Source organism: Notolepis coatsorum, assembly GCF_963971535.1.
Source record: "Notolepis coatsorum genome assembly, chromosome: 10".
NCBI classification, from domain to species: domain Eukaryota; kingdom Metazoa; phylum Chordata; class Actinopteri; order Aulopiformes; family Paralepididae; genus Notolepis; species Notolepis coatsorum.
In genome coordinates this window covers 65,553,645-65,570,949 of record NC_140174.1, presented here as the reverse complement: position 1 = coordinate 65,570,949, position 17,305 = coordinate 65,553,645, and the positions used below count along the sequence as shown (strand labels likewise).

Genomic DNA, 17,305 nt, shown 5'->3' with positions numbered 1-17,305 from the left:
TCCCTACCTGTGGAACAAATTACCTGCCGTCATCAGGGGCGCCTGCTCTGTCGAAGCTTTTAAATCCCTGCTTAAGACTCATCTTTTCTCTCTCTCCTTCAACCTACCTTGATCTCACCTGGTCGGGGACTGACCTTTAGATTAATCTGTGTAGTTTAGTTATGGTACAGGGTACTACATGGTACCACTGGGTAGTTTACTATAGGGTAGTTTAGTTAGGGTACAGGGTACTACATGGTACCACAGAGTACTACTTGGTACTGCATGGCATTACAGGGTACTACATGGCTTACATAGCTCTACATGGCACTACATGGAACTACAAGGCACCACAGGGTACTACATGGCACTACAGGGTACTACAGGATACTACTGGGTACTACATGGCACTATGGGGTACTATAGGGTACTACATGGCACTACGGGGTACTACATGGCACTACAGGGTACTACATGTCTGCTCCTTTGCAGCACCACAAACATGGGAACTCTCTAACTCTTCCCCGGATGTCCCGCGATGATGTCGGGGAGTTCGCGACCCTCTCTGCGCCACCCCCCTTCCCCCTGTCTCCGGCTGTCCCTGAGCAACGACCGGAGTGTTGAATGTCCCGTGACTAAGACGGGGAGGACGTGACCCTCTTGCGCCGCCCCTGTGCCTCAAATAGATCCGCTATCAACTCTATCTTTAATCTTTCAAAATGTTCAGTTGCTATCGCTATTAGCTCTATCTTTAATTTTTCAAAATGTACAGTTGCTATTGCATGCACTCATCTGTGTTTCACCACACACATGAGTGCATGCTTACCAACTGTCCGTCTGCAACACTACTATCACCGACATCTAAGAAGGGAGATCCCCCCTTGAACGGCCCTTCTAAGGTTTCTCTCCTCCACATTGCCTGTGGAGCTTTTTTTCCCTATTGTTAGGTTTTAGTGAGTTTTTCCTTACCTTCGCGTGGGGTATGTCTGGGAGTGCTTGCATTCTTTCATTTATTTGCATTCATCTAAAAAATGTTTGGACCCTATGGTGTTCTTGTTCTGTTCTTGACTTATTGTTATGTTGTCTTCTTGACTTGTTTAAAGAAGACCTGTACGGCCCATGGGGACATTAACGTGTGTTGTCGGGCCCTATAAATAAATTTGATTTGATTTGATTTGATTTAGTTAGGAAAGAGAGGAGAGATGAGTAGAGAGGTTAGGAAAGAGAGGAAAGATGAGTAGAGAGGTTAGGAAAGAGAGAAGAGAGGAGAGGAGAGATGAGTAGAGAGTTTAGGAAAGAGAGAAGAGAGGAGAGGAGAGATGAGTAGAGGTTAGGAAAGCGAGAAGAGATGAGAGAGAAGTAGAGAGGTTAGGAAAGAGAGAAGAGAGGAGAGGAGAGATTAGTAGAGATGTTAAGAAAGAGAGAAGAGATGATTCGAGAGGTTAGGAAAGAGAGACAAGGGGAGAGAAGAGAAGATAGGTTAGAAAAGAGAGGAGAGATGAGTAGAGAGGTTAGGAAAGGGAGAAGAGGTGAGTAGAGAGGTTAGGAAAGAGAGAAGAGGTGAGAAGAGAGGTTAGGAAAGAGAGAATAGGTGAGTAGAGATGTTAGGAAAGAGAGAAGAGGTGAGTAGAGAGGTTAGGAAAGAGAGAATAGGTGAGTAGAGAGGTTAGGAAAGAGAGACGAGGTGAGTAGAGAGGTTAGGAAAGAGAGAAGAGGTGAGTAGAGAGGTTATGAAAGATAAGAGAGAATAGATGAGTAGAAAGGTTAGGAATGGAGAGGAAACCATAAAATACAGTAATAGTGTCCATATCACTGGTGTCACAACGTCTCATCCCTAAGACGAATGGTTAAGAAAGGTTTGCGCTGTGTTACCCGATGTCACTGTCCTATCCTTGCTGTGCTTCTCAGCTGCCTTACTGATGTCACTGTGTTGCTGATGAAGCCACTTCATCTGTATTACATCTTGAAGCTGTCATCAGTGATGCCACTGTGTTGCTGATGAAGCCACTCCCTCTGTGTTACATTTTCCAGCTGACCCCAGTAGGAACCACTGTCTTCTCTGGTTTCTGGGGGAACAACGGAGCAAAGGACATCGATGACGGACCCAACGGACAGATTGAGTACACCATTCAGTACAACCCTAGTGACCCGGTTAGTTATACTGTCTGTCTGTCTGTCTGTCTGTCTGTCTGTCTGTCTGTCTGTCTGTCTGTCTGTCTGTCTGTCTGTCTGTCTGTCTGTCTGTCTGTCTGTCTGTCTGTCTGTCTGTCTGTCTGTCTGTCTGTCTGTCTGTCTGTCTGTCTGTCTGTCTGTCTGTCTGTCTGTCTGTCTGTCTGTCTGTCTGTCTGTCTGTCTGTCTGTCTGTCTGTCTGTCTGTCTGTCTGTCTGTCTGTCTGTCTGTCTGTCTGTCTGTCTGTCTGTCTGTCTGTCTGTCTGTCTGTCTGTCTGTCTGTCTGTCTGTCTGTCTGTCTGTCTGTCTGTCTGTCTGTCTGTCTGTCTGTCTGTCTGTCTGTCTGTCTGTCTGTCTGTCTGTCTGTCTGTCTGTCTGTCTGTCTGTCTGTCTGTCTGTCTGTCTGTCTGTCTGTCTGTCTGTCTGTCTGTCTGTCTGTCTGTCTGTCTGTCTGTCTGTCTGTCTGTCTGTCTGTCTGTCTGTCTGTCTGTCTGTCTGTCTGTCTGTCTGTCTGTCTGTCTGTCTGTCTGTCTGTCTGTCTGTCTGTCTGTCTGTCTGTCTGTCTGTCTGTCTGTCTGTCTGTCTGTCTGTCTGTCTGTCTGTCTGTCTGTCTGTCTGTCTGTCTGTCTGTCTGTCTGTCTGTCTGTCTGTCTGTCTGTCTGTCTGTCTGTCTGTCTGTCTGTCTGTCTGTCTGTCTGTCTGTCTGTCTGTCTGTCTGTCTGTCTGTCTGTCTGTCTGTCTGTCTGTCTGTCTGTCTGTCTGTCTGTCTGTCTGTCTGTCTGTCTGTCTGTCTGTCTGTCTGTCTGTCTGTCTGTCTGTCTGTCTGTCTGTCTGTCTGTCTGTCTGTCTGTCTGTCTGTCTGTCTGTCTGTCTGTCTGTCTGTCTGTCTGTCTGTCTGTCTGTCTGTCTGTCTGTCTGTCTGTCTGTCTGTCTGTCAAGCTGCCCCCTCCAAAACAAACAAACAAACAAACAAACAAACAAACAAACAAACAAACAAACAAACAAACAAACAATCAGTGGATCAGTTCAGGGTTATGCCTTGCTCAAGGGCACGCTAGCAGCACAAGATTCTCCAGTTCCTCACGCATCTTTTAGTGTGTAAACATGAATGGTGCAACCATGATTTGCAATTGGAACAGCTGCTGCATGTCCTGTCGTAATTAATGTACGTATAGCTGGTTAAGGACTGGGGTGAGATATGTCCTTACATTTGTAATTGAAAAGTCACTACAGTAGTGACAATGTGTGCGTTAGGAACTGGAGACTACTGTAGTTGTCGACTGTCGAGGGAGAGGAGGTCTAGCTGGTGGAGGGAATTTAAAGAGGCTTTTAATCACTATTAATCACAAGCTCCGTTTTCTAACCTTAGGTCACTGCGTCCCCTGTAGAGTCAGTAAAACCATTAGCCTTCGTTATAGCCTGTTAACCCTTAAACATGTTAGTCTCAGTAATGCCATGTTATCCGTTGCTTATATTTACAGTAGCTGTGCAATATTAATCACATTAAACACATGTATGTTTGTATGTGTGCTCCAGACGGCCAACAGAACATTCGACATTCCTCTGACTCTGTCTGGGTCCGTGGTCCTGAAGGAGAGACTCAACTATGAAGACATAACACGATACCTGGTCATCATACAAGCTAATGTAAGTCTCATGGTAAAACAAAAAATCATAGCGTTTCTCAACTTTCAAGTAACCTTGTATAGTAGACACATGTAAAAAAAAAAGGCTAGAGAGAGGGTAGTTTGTGTCTAAATACAGTTCAGTACAATAATACAATAATTATGTTCTCACAACTCACATTATCACGTTTTCATACGAGATGCCCCCTGGTGGTCATTGGTATAAACAACATCCCAGTGGTAGAAGTAGCATTTGGGATTGATTGATTGATTGAAAACTTTATTAACAGATTGCAGAATGGGTACAGTACAGTTTCAATTCATCGTAACATATATGACATACAGATAGACAGTACTGCTACATCTATACATTTATGACATACCAGATTTGCAAATACAGTACTGTTTGTGATACGAAAAGAGTCCAGAGAAAAAGTATATACATTTGATGTAGAAACTGTACATTGGAGGAGGTTGGGTAGGTGGGGGGGGGGGGGGGGTGCTGTACATTGGAGGTGGTTGGGTGGGTGGGGGGGAGGTTGGGTAGGAGGGGTGGGTGGGGGACACTGTACAACTGTACAAGCAAAACTGTACATTGGAATATGTACATTTGAGGGGGTTGTGTTAGGACATTTACAGGGGCCAGTTTCGAATTGCAGTCTCCCGTAGGTGTTTTTTGAGAGTGTTTTTGGAAGTGGGTAGTGATTCACATTCCTTTACAGCTTTGGGTAGGGCGTTCCACATTGATGTGGCATAATTGCAAAACGTGTTTAGTCCCTTGTTTGAGCCGAATCTGGGTTTAACATGATTTGTGGAGCTCCCTCTGGTGTTGTGATCGTGGTATTCACTGACCTGGGACTAGATATTACTGTACCGTGTAGGGAGGGGTGTAACGATTCGACCTCACAACGATTCGATTAGATTACGATTCTTCAGGCAATGATTCAATGCATCATGAAATCTCTTCATTTGACCACGATTCGATTCTATTAGATTCTATTAGATTCATTTTCGATTAATCAAATAGAATGCTCACTCTATCTATTGTTACATTGCTGAACTAAATACTAGACTATAACGGGACGGTTAACCCGTCCCCAGTCCCTCAATGTGTTTTTTTTCTAGTACTAAATTAAGGTTAAATGAAAAAACCTCTAGTCCAAAAGTATCCATTCTAAGCCACAATACAATTCAGCACATTCAATGGCAATGGGAACAAAGCATTCAGAACATACAAAATGATGCAAAACACAATCACAGATGTATAATAATGAATAGATAGGAAATAAGATCCTTGGATAATAAGCTCCTGTGGATTTGAGCATCTACCTCACTGGGGGACCTGGTGACATGTGTTGCCGTGGATACCATCCTTGGCTTTAGGACGCACCAGTGGGCTGAACTGAGCTGACGTGTGGCTGGTGGCAACCTGCTCTTGAGTCTGAGCTCTACTTATTTAGCTCTGCTATTTCTTTATGATTAATTTATGAGCCACTGATCTGTAACACAGATTATTACTACTTGATGACATTGGCCACAACATCCAGTTATAAGCTGCTGCTGAATTAGGAGCCTGATCAATAGTAATAATAGTAAAGAAGCCGATCTGCAACAAAGTGAAAATGTAAAGCTTTCAGAGAAGTGCAAGACAGACAACACAGCCTGTGGTCCAATAGTGCTCCTAGCCAGTGAACCAGTGGTCCAATAGTGCTCCTAACCAGTGAACCAGTGGTCCAATAGTGCTCCTAGCCAGTGAACCATTGGTCCAATAATGCTTCTAACCAGTGAACCAGTGGTCCAATAGTGCTTCTAACCAGTGAACCAGTGGTCCAATAGTGCTTCTAACCAGTGAACCAGTGGTCCAATAGTGCTCCTAGCCAGTGAACCAGTGGTCCAATAGTGCTCCTAGCCAGTGAACCAGTGGTCCAATAGTGCTCCTAGCCAGTGAACCAGTGGTCCAATAGTGATTCTAACCAGTGAACCAGTGGTCCAATAGTGCTTCTAACCAGTGAACCAGTGGTCCAATAGTGCTTCTAACCAGTGAACCAGTGGTCCAATAGTGCTCCTAGCCAGTGAACCAGTGGTCCAATAGTGCTCCTAGCCAGTGAACCAGTGGTCCAATAGTGCTCCTAGCCAGTGAACCAGTGGTCCAATAGTGCTCCTAGCCAGTGAACCAGTGGTCCAATAGTGCTCCTAGCCAGTGAACCAGTGGTCAAATAGTGCTTCTAACCAGTGAACCAGTGGTCCAATAGTGCTTCTAACCAGTGAACCAGTGGTCCAATAGTGCTTCTAACCAGTGAACCAGTGGTCCAATAGTGCTCCTAACCAGTGAACCAGTGGTCAAATAGTGCTTCTAACCAGTGAACCAGTGGTCAAATAGTGCTTCTAACCAGTGAACCAGTGGTCCAATAGTGCTTCTAACCAGTGCACCAGTGGTCCAATAATGCTTCTAACCAGTGAACCAGTGGTCCAATAGTGCTCCTAACCAGTGAACCAGTGGTCCAATAGTGCTTCTAACCAGTGAACCAGTGGTCAAATAGTGCTCCTAACCAGTGAACCAGTGGTCAAATAGTGCTTCTAACCAGTGAACCAGCGGTCCAATAGTGCTTCTAACCAGTGAACCAGTGGTCCAATAGTGCTCCTAGCCAGTGAACCAGTGGTCAAATAGTGCTTCTAACCAGTGAACTAGTGGTCCAATAGTGCTTCTAACCGGAGTTGCTAATAAACAGTTTAAAACATTGTTCGAAAGCGGTAAGTGTTACTTACAGAGCGAGCCGTGTATTTCCGCCATTGGTGTCACCGCGCATGCGCACCAGCATTTCACCAGGCATTTGGAAATACACGGCTCGCTCTGTAAGTACCACTCGCTTTCGAACAATGTTTTAAACTGTTTATTAGCAACTCCGAGCTTCCAGACCCCACTGTAAAGCTGTGTTAAACCCATATTGTACGCTGGGTATCTTTGAAATTCATATCTGATATATTTTTGACCGTCCCCCAGCCCCCCGATCACGCTTGGTAGTTATTTTTTATTTTTTTTGATCAATTTTTTTTTATTGTTATTCACACGAAACAAGACAACACATTAACCACAATCACAATACATAGAACTTCACAAGAAAATAACAAAAACAATAATAATAATAATAATAATAATACAGACTAACAATTATACAGACAAGAGAAAAGAAAACAGAGTTCAACCTTCTAAATTAATTCCAAGGGGTACTATCTAATAAATGGTCTTTCCCAGTGTTCAGCCCCGATTCCCGGCCGTGTGACCCTATATTAATAAAACGTACATCTCCAATCCACCACAAGGACAATTTTTTTGGGAACACGACCTGAAAACAGAGCAATGAACCTTCATGAAAAAACAAAAACCTGTAGAGGTGTTCCATAGACTCACAGAGACCGTGTAAAAGTGGCCAAACAGTGAAGAAATAGTTAAATAGCTGCCCCCCCATAATATCCCCAGCTAAACTCAAGATGACAAGACAAAGGACAAGACAGACAAAAACATTTCCTCCTCCCCCTCCCAAGAGACCGCCGGACACGCACCCCAACCCCGCTCAGCCGCACACTGCGGTCTTTACCTTCTCAGCTGCTGCGAACCACAGGTCAATTCCAGCCTGCCCCACCCCAATCACCCGGGCTGTGGATATCTCAAGATAAATCACATCCAATAGAGTTAGGGACCAGTTAATCATTGTAAGCTTCTCAGGCTCCTTCCATCTCATTGCTATTAGCTTCTTCGCTGCTGTGACGCCCGCTAGGACAACCCTTTTCAGTTGTACGGACGCGGGTAGTGTCGTTATATCGTTCAGGAGTAGCGTAACAGCTGTGAATGGGATAGTTAAGCCACACAGATCTGAAAGTTTGTCCGTTATTGACCTCCAGAAGCGGGCCACAGGTGGGCAATCCCAATACATATGCATATAAGTGCCGGTGGCCTTTTGAGAGCACAAAGTGCACCGAGAGTCGGTTATCAGTCCCATAGCATATAGCTTCCTAGGTGTAAGATAGGTCCTATGAATATAATTAAAATTAATTTGCTGGTGATTGGGGTTGCGGGAAGATAATGCCACATTTGCCCAAACATCATCCCAGTCAAACTCGGGGTCCAACTCCGGGATATCCACACGCCAGATTGTATCCAATGATAAATTTTTATACGTGGATTGAATTAAGAGCGTATAAAAGTCGGAGACAAACCCTCTGGATGTCGTCCTGTCCACTATGAGCCTGAGGAAGGGGTGTGGGTGCAAGGCTTGAGCCCACGGTACGCCATGCGCCCTCAGTGCTGACCTTAGTTGAAGGTAAAGAAAGAAGGACTCGCCGGGAAGATCATAAAATTCTCTTAAGTCCTGAAACGCACGGAGGCCGTTCTTATCATAAATATCCTCCAGAGTATGCACTCCCCTCCTTTGCCATTGAGGAATATTAACCGGCTTGTGTCCAACAAGTAATTGCTGGTTATTAAAAATTGGAGAGTCCAGGTGCCAAGGGCATTTAACCCCACACGACCTCTGTACATTACGCCACGTTTGGATCACGTGAGTTATGATCGGTCCATACCTCAGCCGGCATTTCGAAATAGAGACAGTGGAGTACACTACATCCTGCAATCTTAGCGGAGATACCGCCGCCGCTTCTAAGGAGCGCCACGATACAGCCTCTACAGGGTCCAGCCAGCACATCAGAGGTCTCAGTGAAAAGGACCAGAAATAAAGTTTAAAATCAGGGATTGCGAGGCCCCCATCTTGTTTTCTACGTTGAGTAGTAGCCCTTTTGATTCTCGGGCGTTTGTTATTCCAGACAAACTTAGATACCATCGATTGTACCTTGCGCCAGTGGTCTATTGAAGGGGGCAGGGGGAGCATTGAGCTAATAAAATGTATCCTGGGCAGGATGTTCATTTTGATTATGGAAGCCCGGGCTTGTAAGGAGTTAGGAAGGGACGACCACCTGTCTAGATCCTGGCGTATTTTATCATAAGTACCCGTGAAGTTGTACTTAGTAGTTTGGTTCAGCGTGGGGAATATCTCTATGCCCAAGTATTTAAAATGTTCTACTATGGGGATATCAGCTGGTAGTCGTACCGCCTTGGCCAGTTCATTAAGAGGTAGGCAGGCTGATTTGTTCCAGTTAATCTTAAAACCTGACAATTTACCAAAGTCGTCGATTATCCTCAATAATTTTGTGGCCGACCGGGAGGGGTCGTCCATGAAAATCAGCAGGTCATCCGCATAGAGAGCAATTTTGTGTGGAGTATTGTTGACCATTATGGGGACGATGTCCTCCGATTGCCTAATAAATTGGGCCAAAGGTTCGAGGGAAAGCGCGAACAGTCCCGGGCTCAGAGGGCAACCCTGTCTAGAAGATCTGGAGACTGGAAAGAGTGTGGAACAGTTTTTGCCTGTCAGTATCATCGCAGACGGCGAGGCATACAGGACTTTAATCATATGAATAAAACTCTTTCCAAGACCCATGACCTCAAGTACCTTCCACAGGTATGACCACTCAAGTCTGTCAAACGCCTTCATGGCATCCAAAGACAGAACTGTGGATGGAGTTGTATTGTCTTTACTGTTATCGATTACATGCAACAGCCTCCTAAGATTATCTGCAGCCAGACGCCCCGGGATAAAACCAGTTTGATCGCAGTGTACCAATACAGACATAAATCTCTGCAGGCGACGGGCCAGCACCTTGGCAAACACCTTTAAATCGGCCCCGAGAAGACTCAAGGGTCTATAGCTACCACAATCATTGGGATCTTTGTCCTTCTTGAGAAGTAAAGAAATCAACGCCATATTGACATCTCTTGAGAACTCCCCTTGTTCGATAGCGTAATTGATCATATCGAGCATCAATGGACCCAGTTGGTCCCAGAAAGCTAAATACACTTCGGGTGGAATACCATCCCAGCCTGGTGCCTTACCCCTCTGCATTTCAACAATAGTCTCCCTCAATTCTACGAGAGTAATCGGTCTCCCCAGTTCCTTGGCCTCTTCCTCAGAAATGTGGGGTATCTCAAGCCCGCCAATGAACGATTCAAATTTAGAGTCATCCAGATTACCCTCTGAGCTATATAACTGTGAGTAAAACTCTTTAAAAGTGTCATTGATCTTTTTCGAATCAGTAGTGACTGCACCCTGGCTCGTCCTAATCGAGGGGATATCCGAGAAATGATCATTTGAGCGTATTTTCATTGCCAATAGATGGCTAGGTCTGGAGCCGTGAAAATAGTAATTTTGTCTTGTCCTATGTATCAAGAACTCAGACTGTTGTTTAAGTATGGAGTTTATTTCTTTTTTGACTATCTTACGTTGTGTGTTTAGTCGTTCATTATAGTCAGTTTGCAAGGATGCGTATAGGTCCGCATATAATGATTCCAGTCCTTCTAGCTTTTTTGACCGGGATTTTCGCAAATTGGAGGCAAATAGTGTGACATGACCCCTGATGAATCCTTTCAATGCGTTCCACAGGACCCTAGGGTCTTCTACTGTGCCAACGTTGATCTGCAAAAATTCAGCTAGTTTACTCCTGAACTCAGAACAGAAGTCATCGTTCTTTAGCAGGGTCGAATTAAAACGCCATCTGGGAGCTCTTGCGGAGAGCCTGCCAAAGGTTGCCGTAAGGAAAATCCCCTTGTGGTCTGAGAGAGCCAAGGGAACCAATGAGACATCGAAACTATCAAACATATTAGGGGACGCGAATGCATAGTCAATTCGAGAGAAGCTTTTGTGTCTGGCTGACAGGTGAGAGTAATCTTTGAGGGTGGGGTTGCATAAACGCCAAAGGTCTGTAAGCCCTGTGTCTTTAGCCCACATCCTAAGGGCCTTAGAGGCCCGTTTTTGGTCGCTCGTTTCAGAGGGCCCGGACCTATCCATCTCAGCATCCCAGCACGCATTAAAATCGCCACCCACCATGAGAGCGTATCCATTAAGTTCCAACATATTCTTCGTGATTGTATTATAGAACGCTGAATCAAATGTGTTAGGAGCATACAATGCTATTATAGCCATCTTCCTATGCAAGAATTCAACTTTTGCTATAGTAATCCTTCCCTCCGTGTCCGACCATACATCCAAGATTTTGATATCAAGGTTACGTCTTGTAACTATGACTACTCCTTTCGTCTTATCATCGGCTGAGGATGAGGAGATAACGTGATATTGCCGATTTGCCAGTCTTGACACGTCACCTACCAATAAATGCGTTTCACTAAGGAGAGCAAGGTCAATATTTCTCCTCTTCAATAGCCAAAGGACACTGGCACGCTTGTGTGGGGCGTTAAGCCCTCCTGCGTTCCAAATTAAAATATTCAATTTAGCCATGGTCGAGCTTGTATAAATGCGTAGAGAACATACCAGTGCAGCCAGGCTGAGTACAGAGGTGCCGATCCCGGCGGGCCCGGACGGTCAATCCCAGGAGTTCAGAGGAGGAACAATTACACACACATAAAACAGTACATAAAACACATAAAAATACCACCCCAGCTACAACCCCTCCCCCTTCTACTCTAAACCCTAACCCACCCGTCCTAATATAAGGTCCCCTATACCCACTCTCCAATCCCCACCCTATGCCCCATCCCCTGAGGATGGTCATCCTCCTATCACTTCCCACTAGAGACATGGATTAATAAGACGCTCCCCACTCCAACCCCCCTCTAGATAAACCCCTGAGTGAACCCCCACTAGTCCAATAAACACAAATAATAATAAAATAAAATTCAATAAAGATATCGGTCGAAACCCACCTGAGCCCTGGCCCCAACATGAGACAACCATAATGGTAAAAATAGCCATTATTAAATAATAACTCCACATCAACCTGCAGCCCTCTATTTCCGAATCTGCGCTTCAACATCACATTGTTATAGCCCAAAAAGGTATAGGAAAATTCAAAACAAAATTAAATTAAAGCATCCCAGCCGATAGTCTAAGGCAGGTTCGGGTCACAGGTTAATTGTGCAAAATTGTGTGAACAGTGTCAATTAAACCATGACAAAAAAAAAAAAAAGGGAAAAAAGGGTTATGGTCAAAATGCACCCCTTTAGCTGTCCCTCTGATCAGGCACAACGGCTGAAATGACATAACCTATGTAAGAATAGAATTAAACACATTCATTAATTAATCCGGGGATGGTAATAGGCAACACCTGACACCACCTGTTATCATACATTGTTTCAATAAAGATATCGGTCGGAGCAGTTAGTCCAAGGTAGGATCGAATCACAGTTAAATTGCTCATTCAAATGCCATTAAAACAGCGACAATAATTATTATATAATTACTCAGCATCAGCCCTGTAACCATCTACCTTGGAGTCTGCATATTAATGTCGCAACGTTATAGCATAAGTGGCTCACGGAAAATTCAAAACAAAATTAAGGCGAATCAGCAGTTAGTCCAAGGTAGAATCGGATCACATTTAAATCGCGCATACAGATGACATAAAAACAGCGACAATAGGAAAGAAAAAAGAAAGGAAAAGAGGGGCATGGCTAAAGTGCAGGCCATATAACCATATAGCCATGAAGTGCAAGCCATACCCGACCCAACCTGTTATCATATATTGTATATGCATATTCAACCGACCTTGGCATCTACTTGGATCCCAACGCTCAAAAAAAAAACCTGGATATAAAAAATAAAAGCATACCAGAAGTTAGTTAGGGACTCGGTCACTCTTGAACTGTGCAAACCAATGTCCCTTTGAACAGCAACAGCAACCAAAATACGTAACCATTAACGGGTCTCGAATGTCTCAGCGCAGACTATAGGCGAAGCCCGCTGGCCAGCCCGAGGCTAGCGCGTAAGCTAGTGATGAATCCGGATAGCACGTTAGCTTATTTTGTACATTGTTCAGCTAGCTCGTTAGCTTCCAAAGAGGCGATACACAAGTACGACCATGAGGTCAGCTTTAGCAAGTAACAGAAGTCATTGGGAAGCCCTGCTAGTTGGATGGGCAGAGGACAGTTAGCATGTCTGGGCATGACAGCAAGTGTTTGTGAATAGTCTACCTAATCAATGTATATAGGCCCAAACCGCCAAGTCACTCACCCTCCATTGATATCAAGCAACAGACTCGGGTGTCTCCGCGAGATATTCCTTCGCTTTAGCCAACGACCAAAACAAACGCTGACCACCGACCTTCTCCAACACAGATAATTTCGCGGGAGCGAATAACGTGGGCCTCAGGCCTAGTTTCCATAGCTTAGTCAGGACCACCTTGTACTCGGCTCTTTGTGCTTGAACCTCCGGTGTAAAGTCCTCGAAAATGGCCACTTTGTGATCGCCAAGCCTCAGATTACCCCTCCTGGTACGAGCCGACCGCATGATGAGTTCTCTCTGCTGGAGTCTGTTCAGCTTGACTATGATGGGCCTCGGCTCTTTGTTCACGCCGGGAGAAAACCTGCCCGCTCTGTAGGCCGATTCACAGATAGGAGGCATAGGGAGGACATCCGTCCCTAGTATCTTCTGCAGCAGTTCGGGCACGGTCTCAGAGAGACGGCCTTCACCGCTGGTCTCCGGTACTCCAACAATCCTGACGTTGTGGCGTCTATCCCGGGACTGCATCTCCTCCATTGCCGACTGTAGTTTGTTGACTTCAGCCTGCCTAGCCAGCAGGGTGGATTCAAGACCCGCCATCTTCTCACACTGTGATGATACCTCCGTTGTTAGCATGGCTAGTTCGTTAGCATTAGCCGAAGAGGCAGCGTGTATCGCCTCCATCTTGTCTGTCAGCGGTACTACCGCCAGTCGAATTTCTTCTGATATCTCACGACGGAGGCTGATACAGAAATCCGCCAACACTTTCTTCTGTGCTTCAGCGATGCGTGTCTCAGAGTCTGCGTGTAGCTTGGTCATGACCAAGAGCACAGCTTCGCTTAACTCCCCGACAGCGGGAGACGGTGCGGCCATGCTCGGCGGTGCCGGTGTCGTGCCTAATTCTTTCATGGCTCTGGTTTCCACCCCCGCCATCGTAGAAAGTCGAAAAAAGTTGATGAATGTATACTAAACACGACGACCTAGCAAACAGATAAAAAACAAATAAAAATAAAATAAAGACTAATGGGGAGAAACGTATATTCAGCACGGTAGAAGGGAGCTCATGTGAAACACGTCTACTCCATGATCGCTCCGCTTGGTAGTTCTTTTTTAAACTTATCGCGGCACACCAGCAAGTGACTGCGGTCACAAAAGCCCCAGGCTTGCAAACCGCAGTCACGAAAGGGGCTAGGTTGACAGCAAATCATAAGCAATATAACAGGTTTATACCAACTATACAAGGGAGCCAAATTAAATCAAGTTCGTTTTTTTTCTCATGCCAATGGAACGTGCAATGACATTTTGGAGTGCTCAAAACAGTGGTTTTAACTCGTCTTTGTAAATGAGGGAAACCTCAATGCCTTTTTAGTTTAGTTTAGTTTAAATAGAGGTTATGGGGGCCATAGCCCGATCAGGCTACAGATGTCTTCGTCAACCTTATAGCCTGACAACTTTGGTGCACCAACATCCTTCTTAGGCTACATAGCAACATTTCCCCAATTCATAACATGAAATTGTACTTACAGGCTTGAGGTCAACGAAGGCTGACCGGGCCTCTTCGCTGGAGTGCCGCCTACATTTTTTGTTGAGCCTATATAACGTCTGTGGGAACATGTCGGGTAGCAGCCTGAGGGCCAGTTCCCCTTTGGCATCTGTAGGTGAACAACAGAAAGTGTCAGAATGTTGTGGCCGGCACTCAATTGGTAATAATTTAAGACCTTTTCAAACAAACAAACAAATAAAACGACTGGAAAAAAAAGATAACCAGAGTATTATTATCACAATTCATCAACTTAAATTGGCAAAAGCTACAACAAATGCAGATCTACAACCTGGAAGAAAAGCCATTTCCTATTTTACACCATGCTTAAAAAAAAAATCTGCCGAGCGATGTGGCGCGGGAAGCGGGGAGCGCTCGATTCAAGGTGAGCGGTGAGCGAGCGGATAGCGACTTGGGGGCGGGGTCAACATGAGCGATTAGCGGAGCGGACCAAGCTTTAAAGAGCGAAGAGCGGATTTCTCGCCCTCGCCGATCCGCTCACGTGGCCTGATTGACACCCAAGATGGCCAATAGCCTACACACATGGAAAAATTAAAATACTGGTGAAGATTTATTTTGTCATAGGGTTTAAAGTGGTTAGTGTTGAGTTGTAGAACTATTTTAATTAAACACATTCTTACTTACAACAATTAATGTCATCTCAGTAGTCCAAGGAGTTTCCCCATCCCAGCAGTCCAACAATGTATCTCAGTCATCGAAGAGTTGTAGCAGAGTAAGGCAGTCCACAGCATGAAACTAAAGACTAACTATTCAAAATATGTTCGGAATATATACTGTAGGCTATCACTGTGTTTCTAGAAAATCAAGGCAGTGTTTCTTTCCTGATTTTTTCCCTCACTATTTACAAGTGGCAGTGGCCATTCAGATGGCCATTCACAGTCTAAAAACTTCTATAGCGCAGAGAGATGAATAAAGTGTCAACATCTCTGTATGACTGGACTGCATGTAGTGCAGGGGTCTCAAACTCAATTTACCTGGGGGCCGCTGGAGGTAGAGTCTGGGTGAGGCTGGGCTGCATCAAATATTCCACAAAAAAAGGGTTTCAAGTATTCAAAAAAAAAGTACAACTGATCCAATCTTCTCAATCTTTAGCAATAACATTTCAGAACATGAACAGTTCTTCAGAACATGAACGGTTCTTCAGGCTTCTCAGTGGTGTCAGTGGACTCATCCACAGCTATGGAAATGCACTGTGCATTTTTTTTATTCTATCACAAAGCTGTTTAATCAAATCACCAGCCAGTATTTCAGTTATATTTCGTATGGCATCGCTCCCGCTCTGAGCCTTACGAGATACTCCATATCGCCTGTGATACCTAATGTATCTCCCACGAACAAAAACACATGCACCCCACCTGTATGGGGCCCCGCCCCTTATGGTGGTACCACCCATATAATCATGACTCTGGTCATGACACACCCTTCCTCTATTTTCGTCCCAGCGTACTGGATGCTATGCACCATGCGAGCTAGCGGAATGAAAAGATTAAGGGAGATTAATAATGTTGGAAGCTTACCGGAGGTTGCTGGCCCCTGGCATCTTCGACGCATGTTTTCGGCGACACGACGGGCCTGTGATGTTCCTCGTTTGATGACTGCACATCGAGGTTCAGCTGTACAAGGCTGGCTGTCGGGCCAGCTTGTACTCAGGTAGGCCCTGTGTCTTCAGGCATGGGTATTAGTGTTAGTAATGCTGGTTTGTGTTGTTGACACAACCTTGTTGTGTGTTGGCGCCAGGGGCAAGATGGTTTGGTGAACGTTCTCTGCAGGGAACGGTTTCCAAGCTGTCTTGGGCGTGCTGCTAAAACATCTAAAGCTATGCTAACATGCTATCGCTACTGCCGCATGCTATCACTACTGCTAATTGCTATGCTGTTTTAATGTCTCCGCCGTGAGATGTTGTCACTCTCCCGCCTCTTGCCCGGTTCATCAATGAAGGTCAGTCGGTAGCTGTTGTGGGGTTTTGAGTTCTATTTACCTTTTTCGGGTAAATGGGTTGACAACGGGGTAGGTCGTGGCTAGGTTCTAGCCAGGTATTACCTTGTGTTCCGGCGGGGTTTGTTGAACGGTGTTCCCATCTGGGTTGGCGTCGGGTAGTGGGGCTATGGGTCCAGCCGACATGGTAAACATGTTGCGTGTCTGTGCACAGGCAATTGTTGTCTTGGGTTCCACATTGCCTGGCGTTAGGCTGCAGTAGTATAAGGGCAGGGCCGCTTGGGAGAAATGTGAGGCCCTGTGCGTTTTTAGACGCGAGGGCCCCCATCTCCTGGGGCGGCCCTGTGTAGGGGGCTATTGTTTCATTTTGTCACTCTGCTATGAGAAGGCTGTCTTGCTACAGCTTTCTCTCCTCTCAAACCATTCATACTGACGGTCAATCGGTATACTGGGGGAGTAGTGCGGGGGGGGGGCTTTGTTTACCTTTTTTGGTAAATGGGCTAAACTAGGGCTGGTGTTCTGTTGTGAATATTTTGAATGAAGACGGGTCTGGTCCGTCTCCCCTTAAACTTGTGTGTATGGGTTTGCTCATTCTACAGTTTTTGTGGTTTAGCTCTTTTATTCATTTAACCTTTTCATGGTCCACACCACAGTGGAGGGTGCTGTTTGCAATCACCACTGGTGCTCCATGTTAACGTCAGTCCTTTGTTTTTGATATATTGAAACAATGCCCCGCCCGGCCGACACCATGGTCGGCCTGGCGAGTGGCTGGTGGGCTGTTAAGGCTTTTACCGCCACGGTATGGAATTGGCAACGATTAGAACTGTGTTCGAATTGGTGTTTTTTCTATTACAGAAATGGTGTCTGGTGGAGGGGCCTTGAGGGCCGGCCGACGTCGACACATCGCGCACGGTGTTGGTAAACCACTCCGTCGAGGATGTTGACGTTATTAGCTTTGACCCAGCCGCAAGCT

The 17,305-nt window shown here is 45.5% G+C and overlaps 1 protein-coding gene across 1 annotated transcript in view; it reads left to right on the top strand.

The window, feature by feature from the left end:
* The window catches only part of pcdh15b (protocadherin-related 15b), a gene marked incomplete at both ends in the record, with an annotated part of 695,468 nt that overhangs the window by 71,215 nt on the left and 606,948 nt on the right, over positions 1-17,305 (top strand). The window contains 2 exon segments of the mRNA XM_084323056.1: positions 2,011-2,130; positions 3,686-3,796. Coding sequence (XP_084179182.1) covers positions 2,011-2,130; positions 3,686-3,796 — 231 coding nt within the window.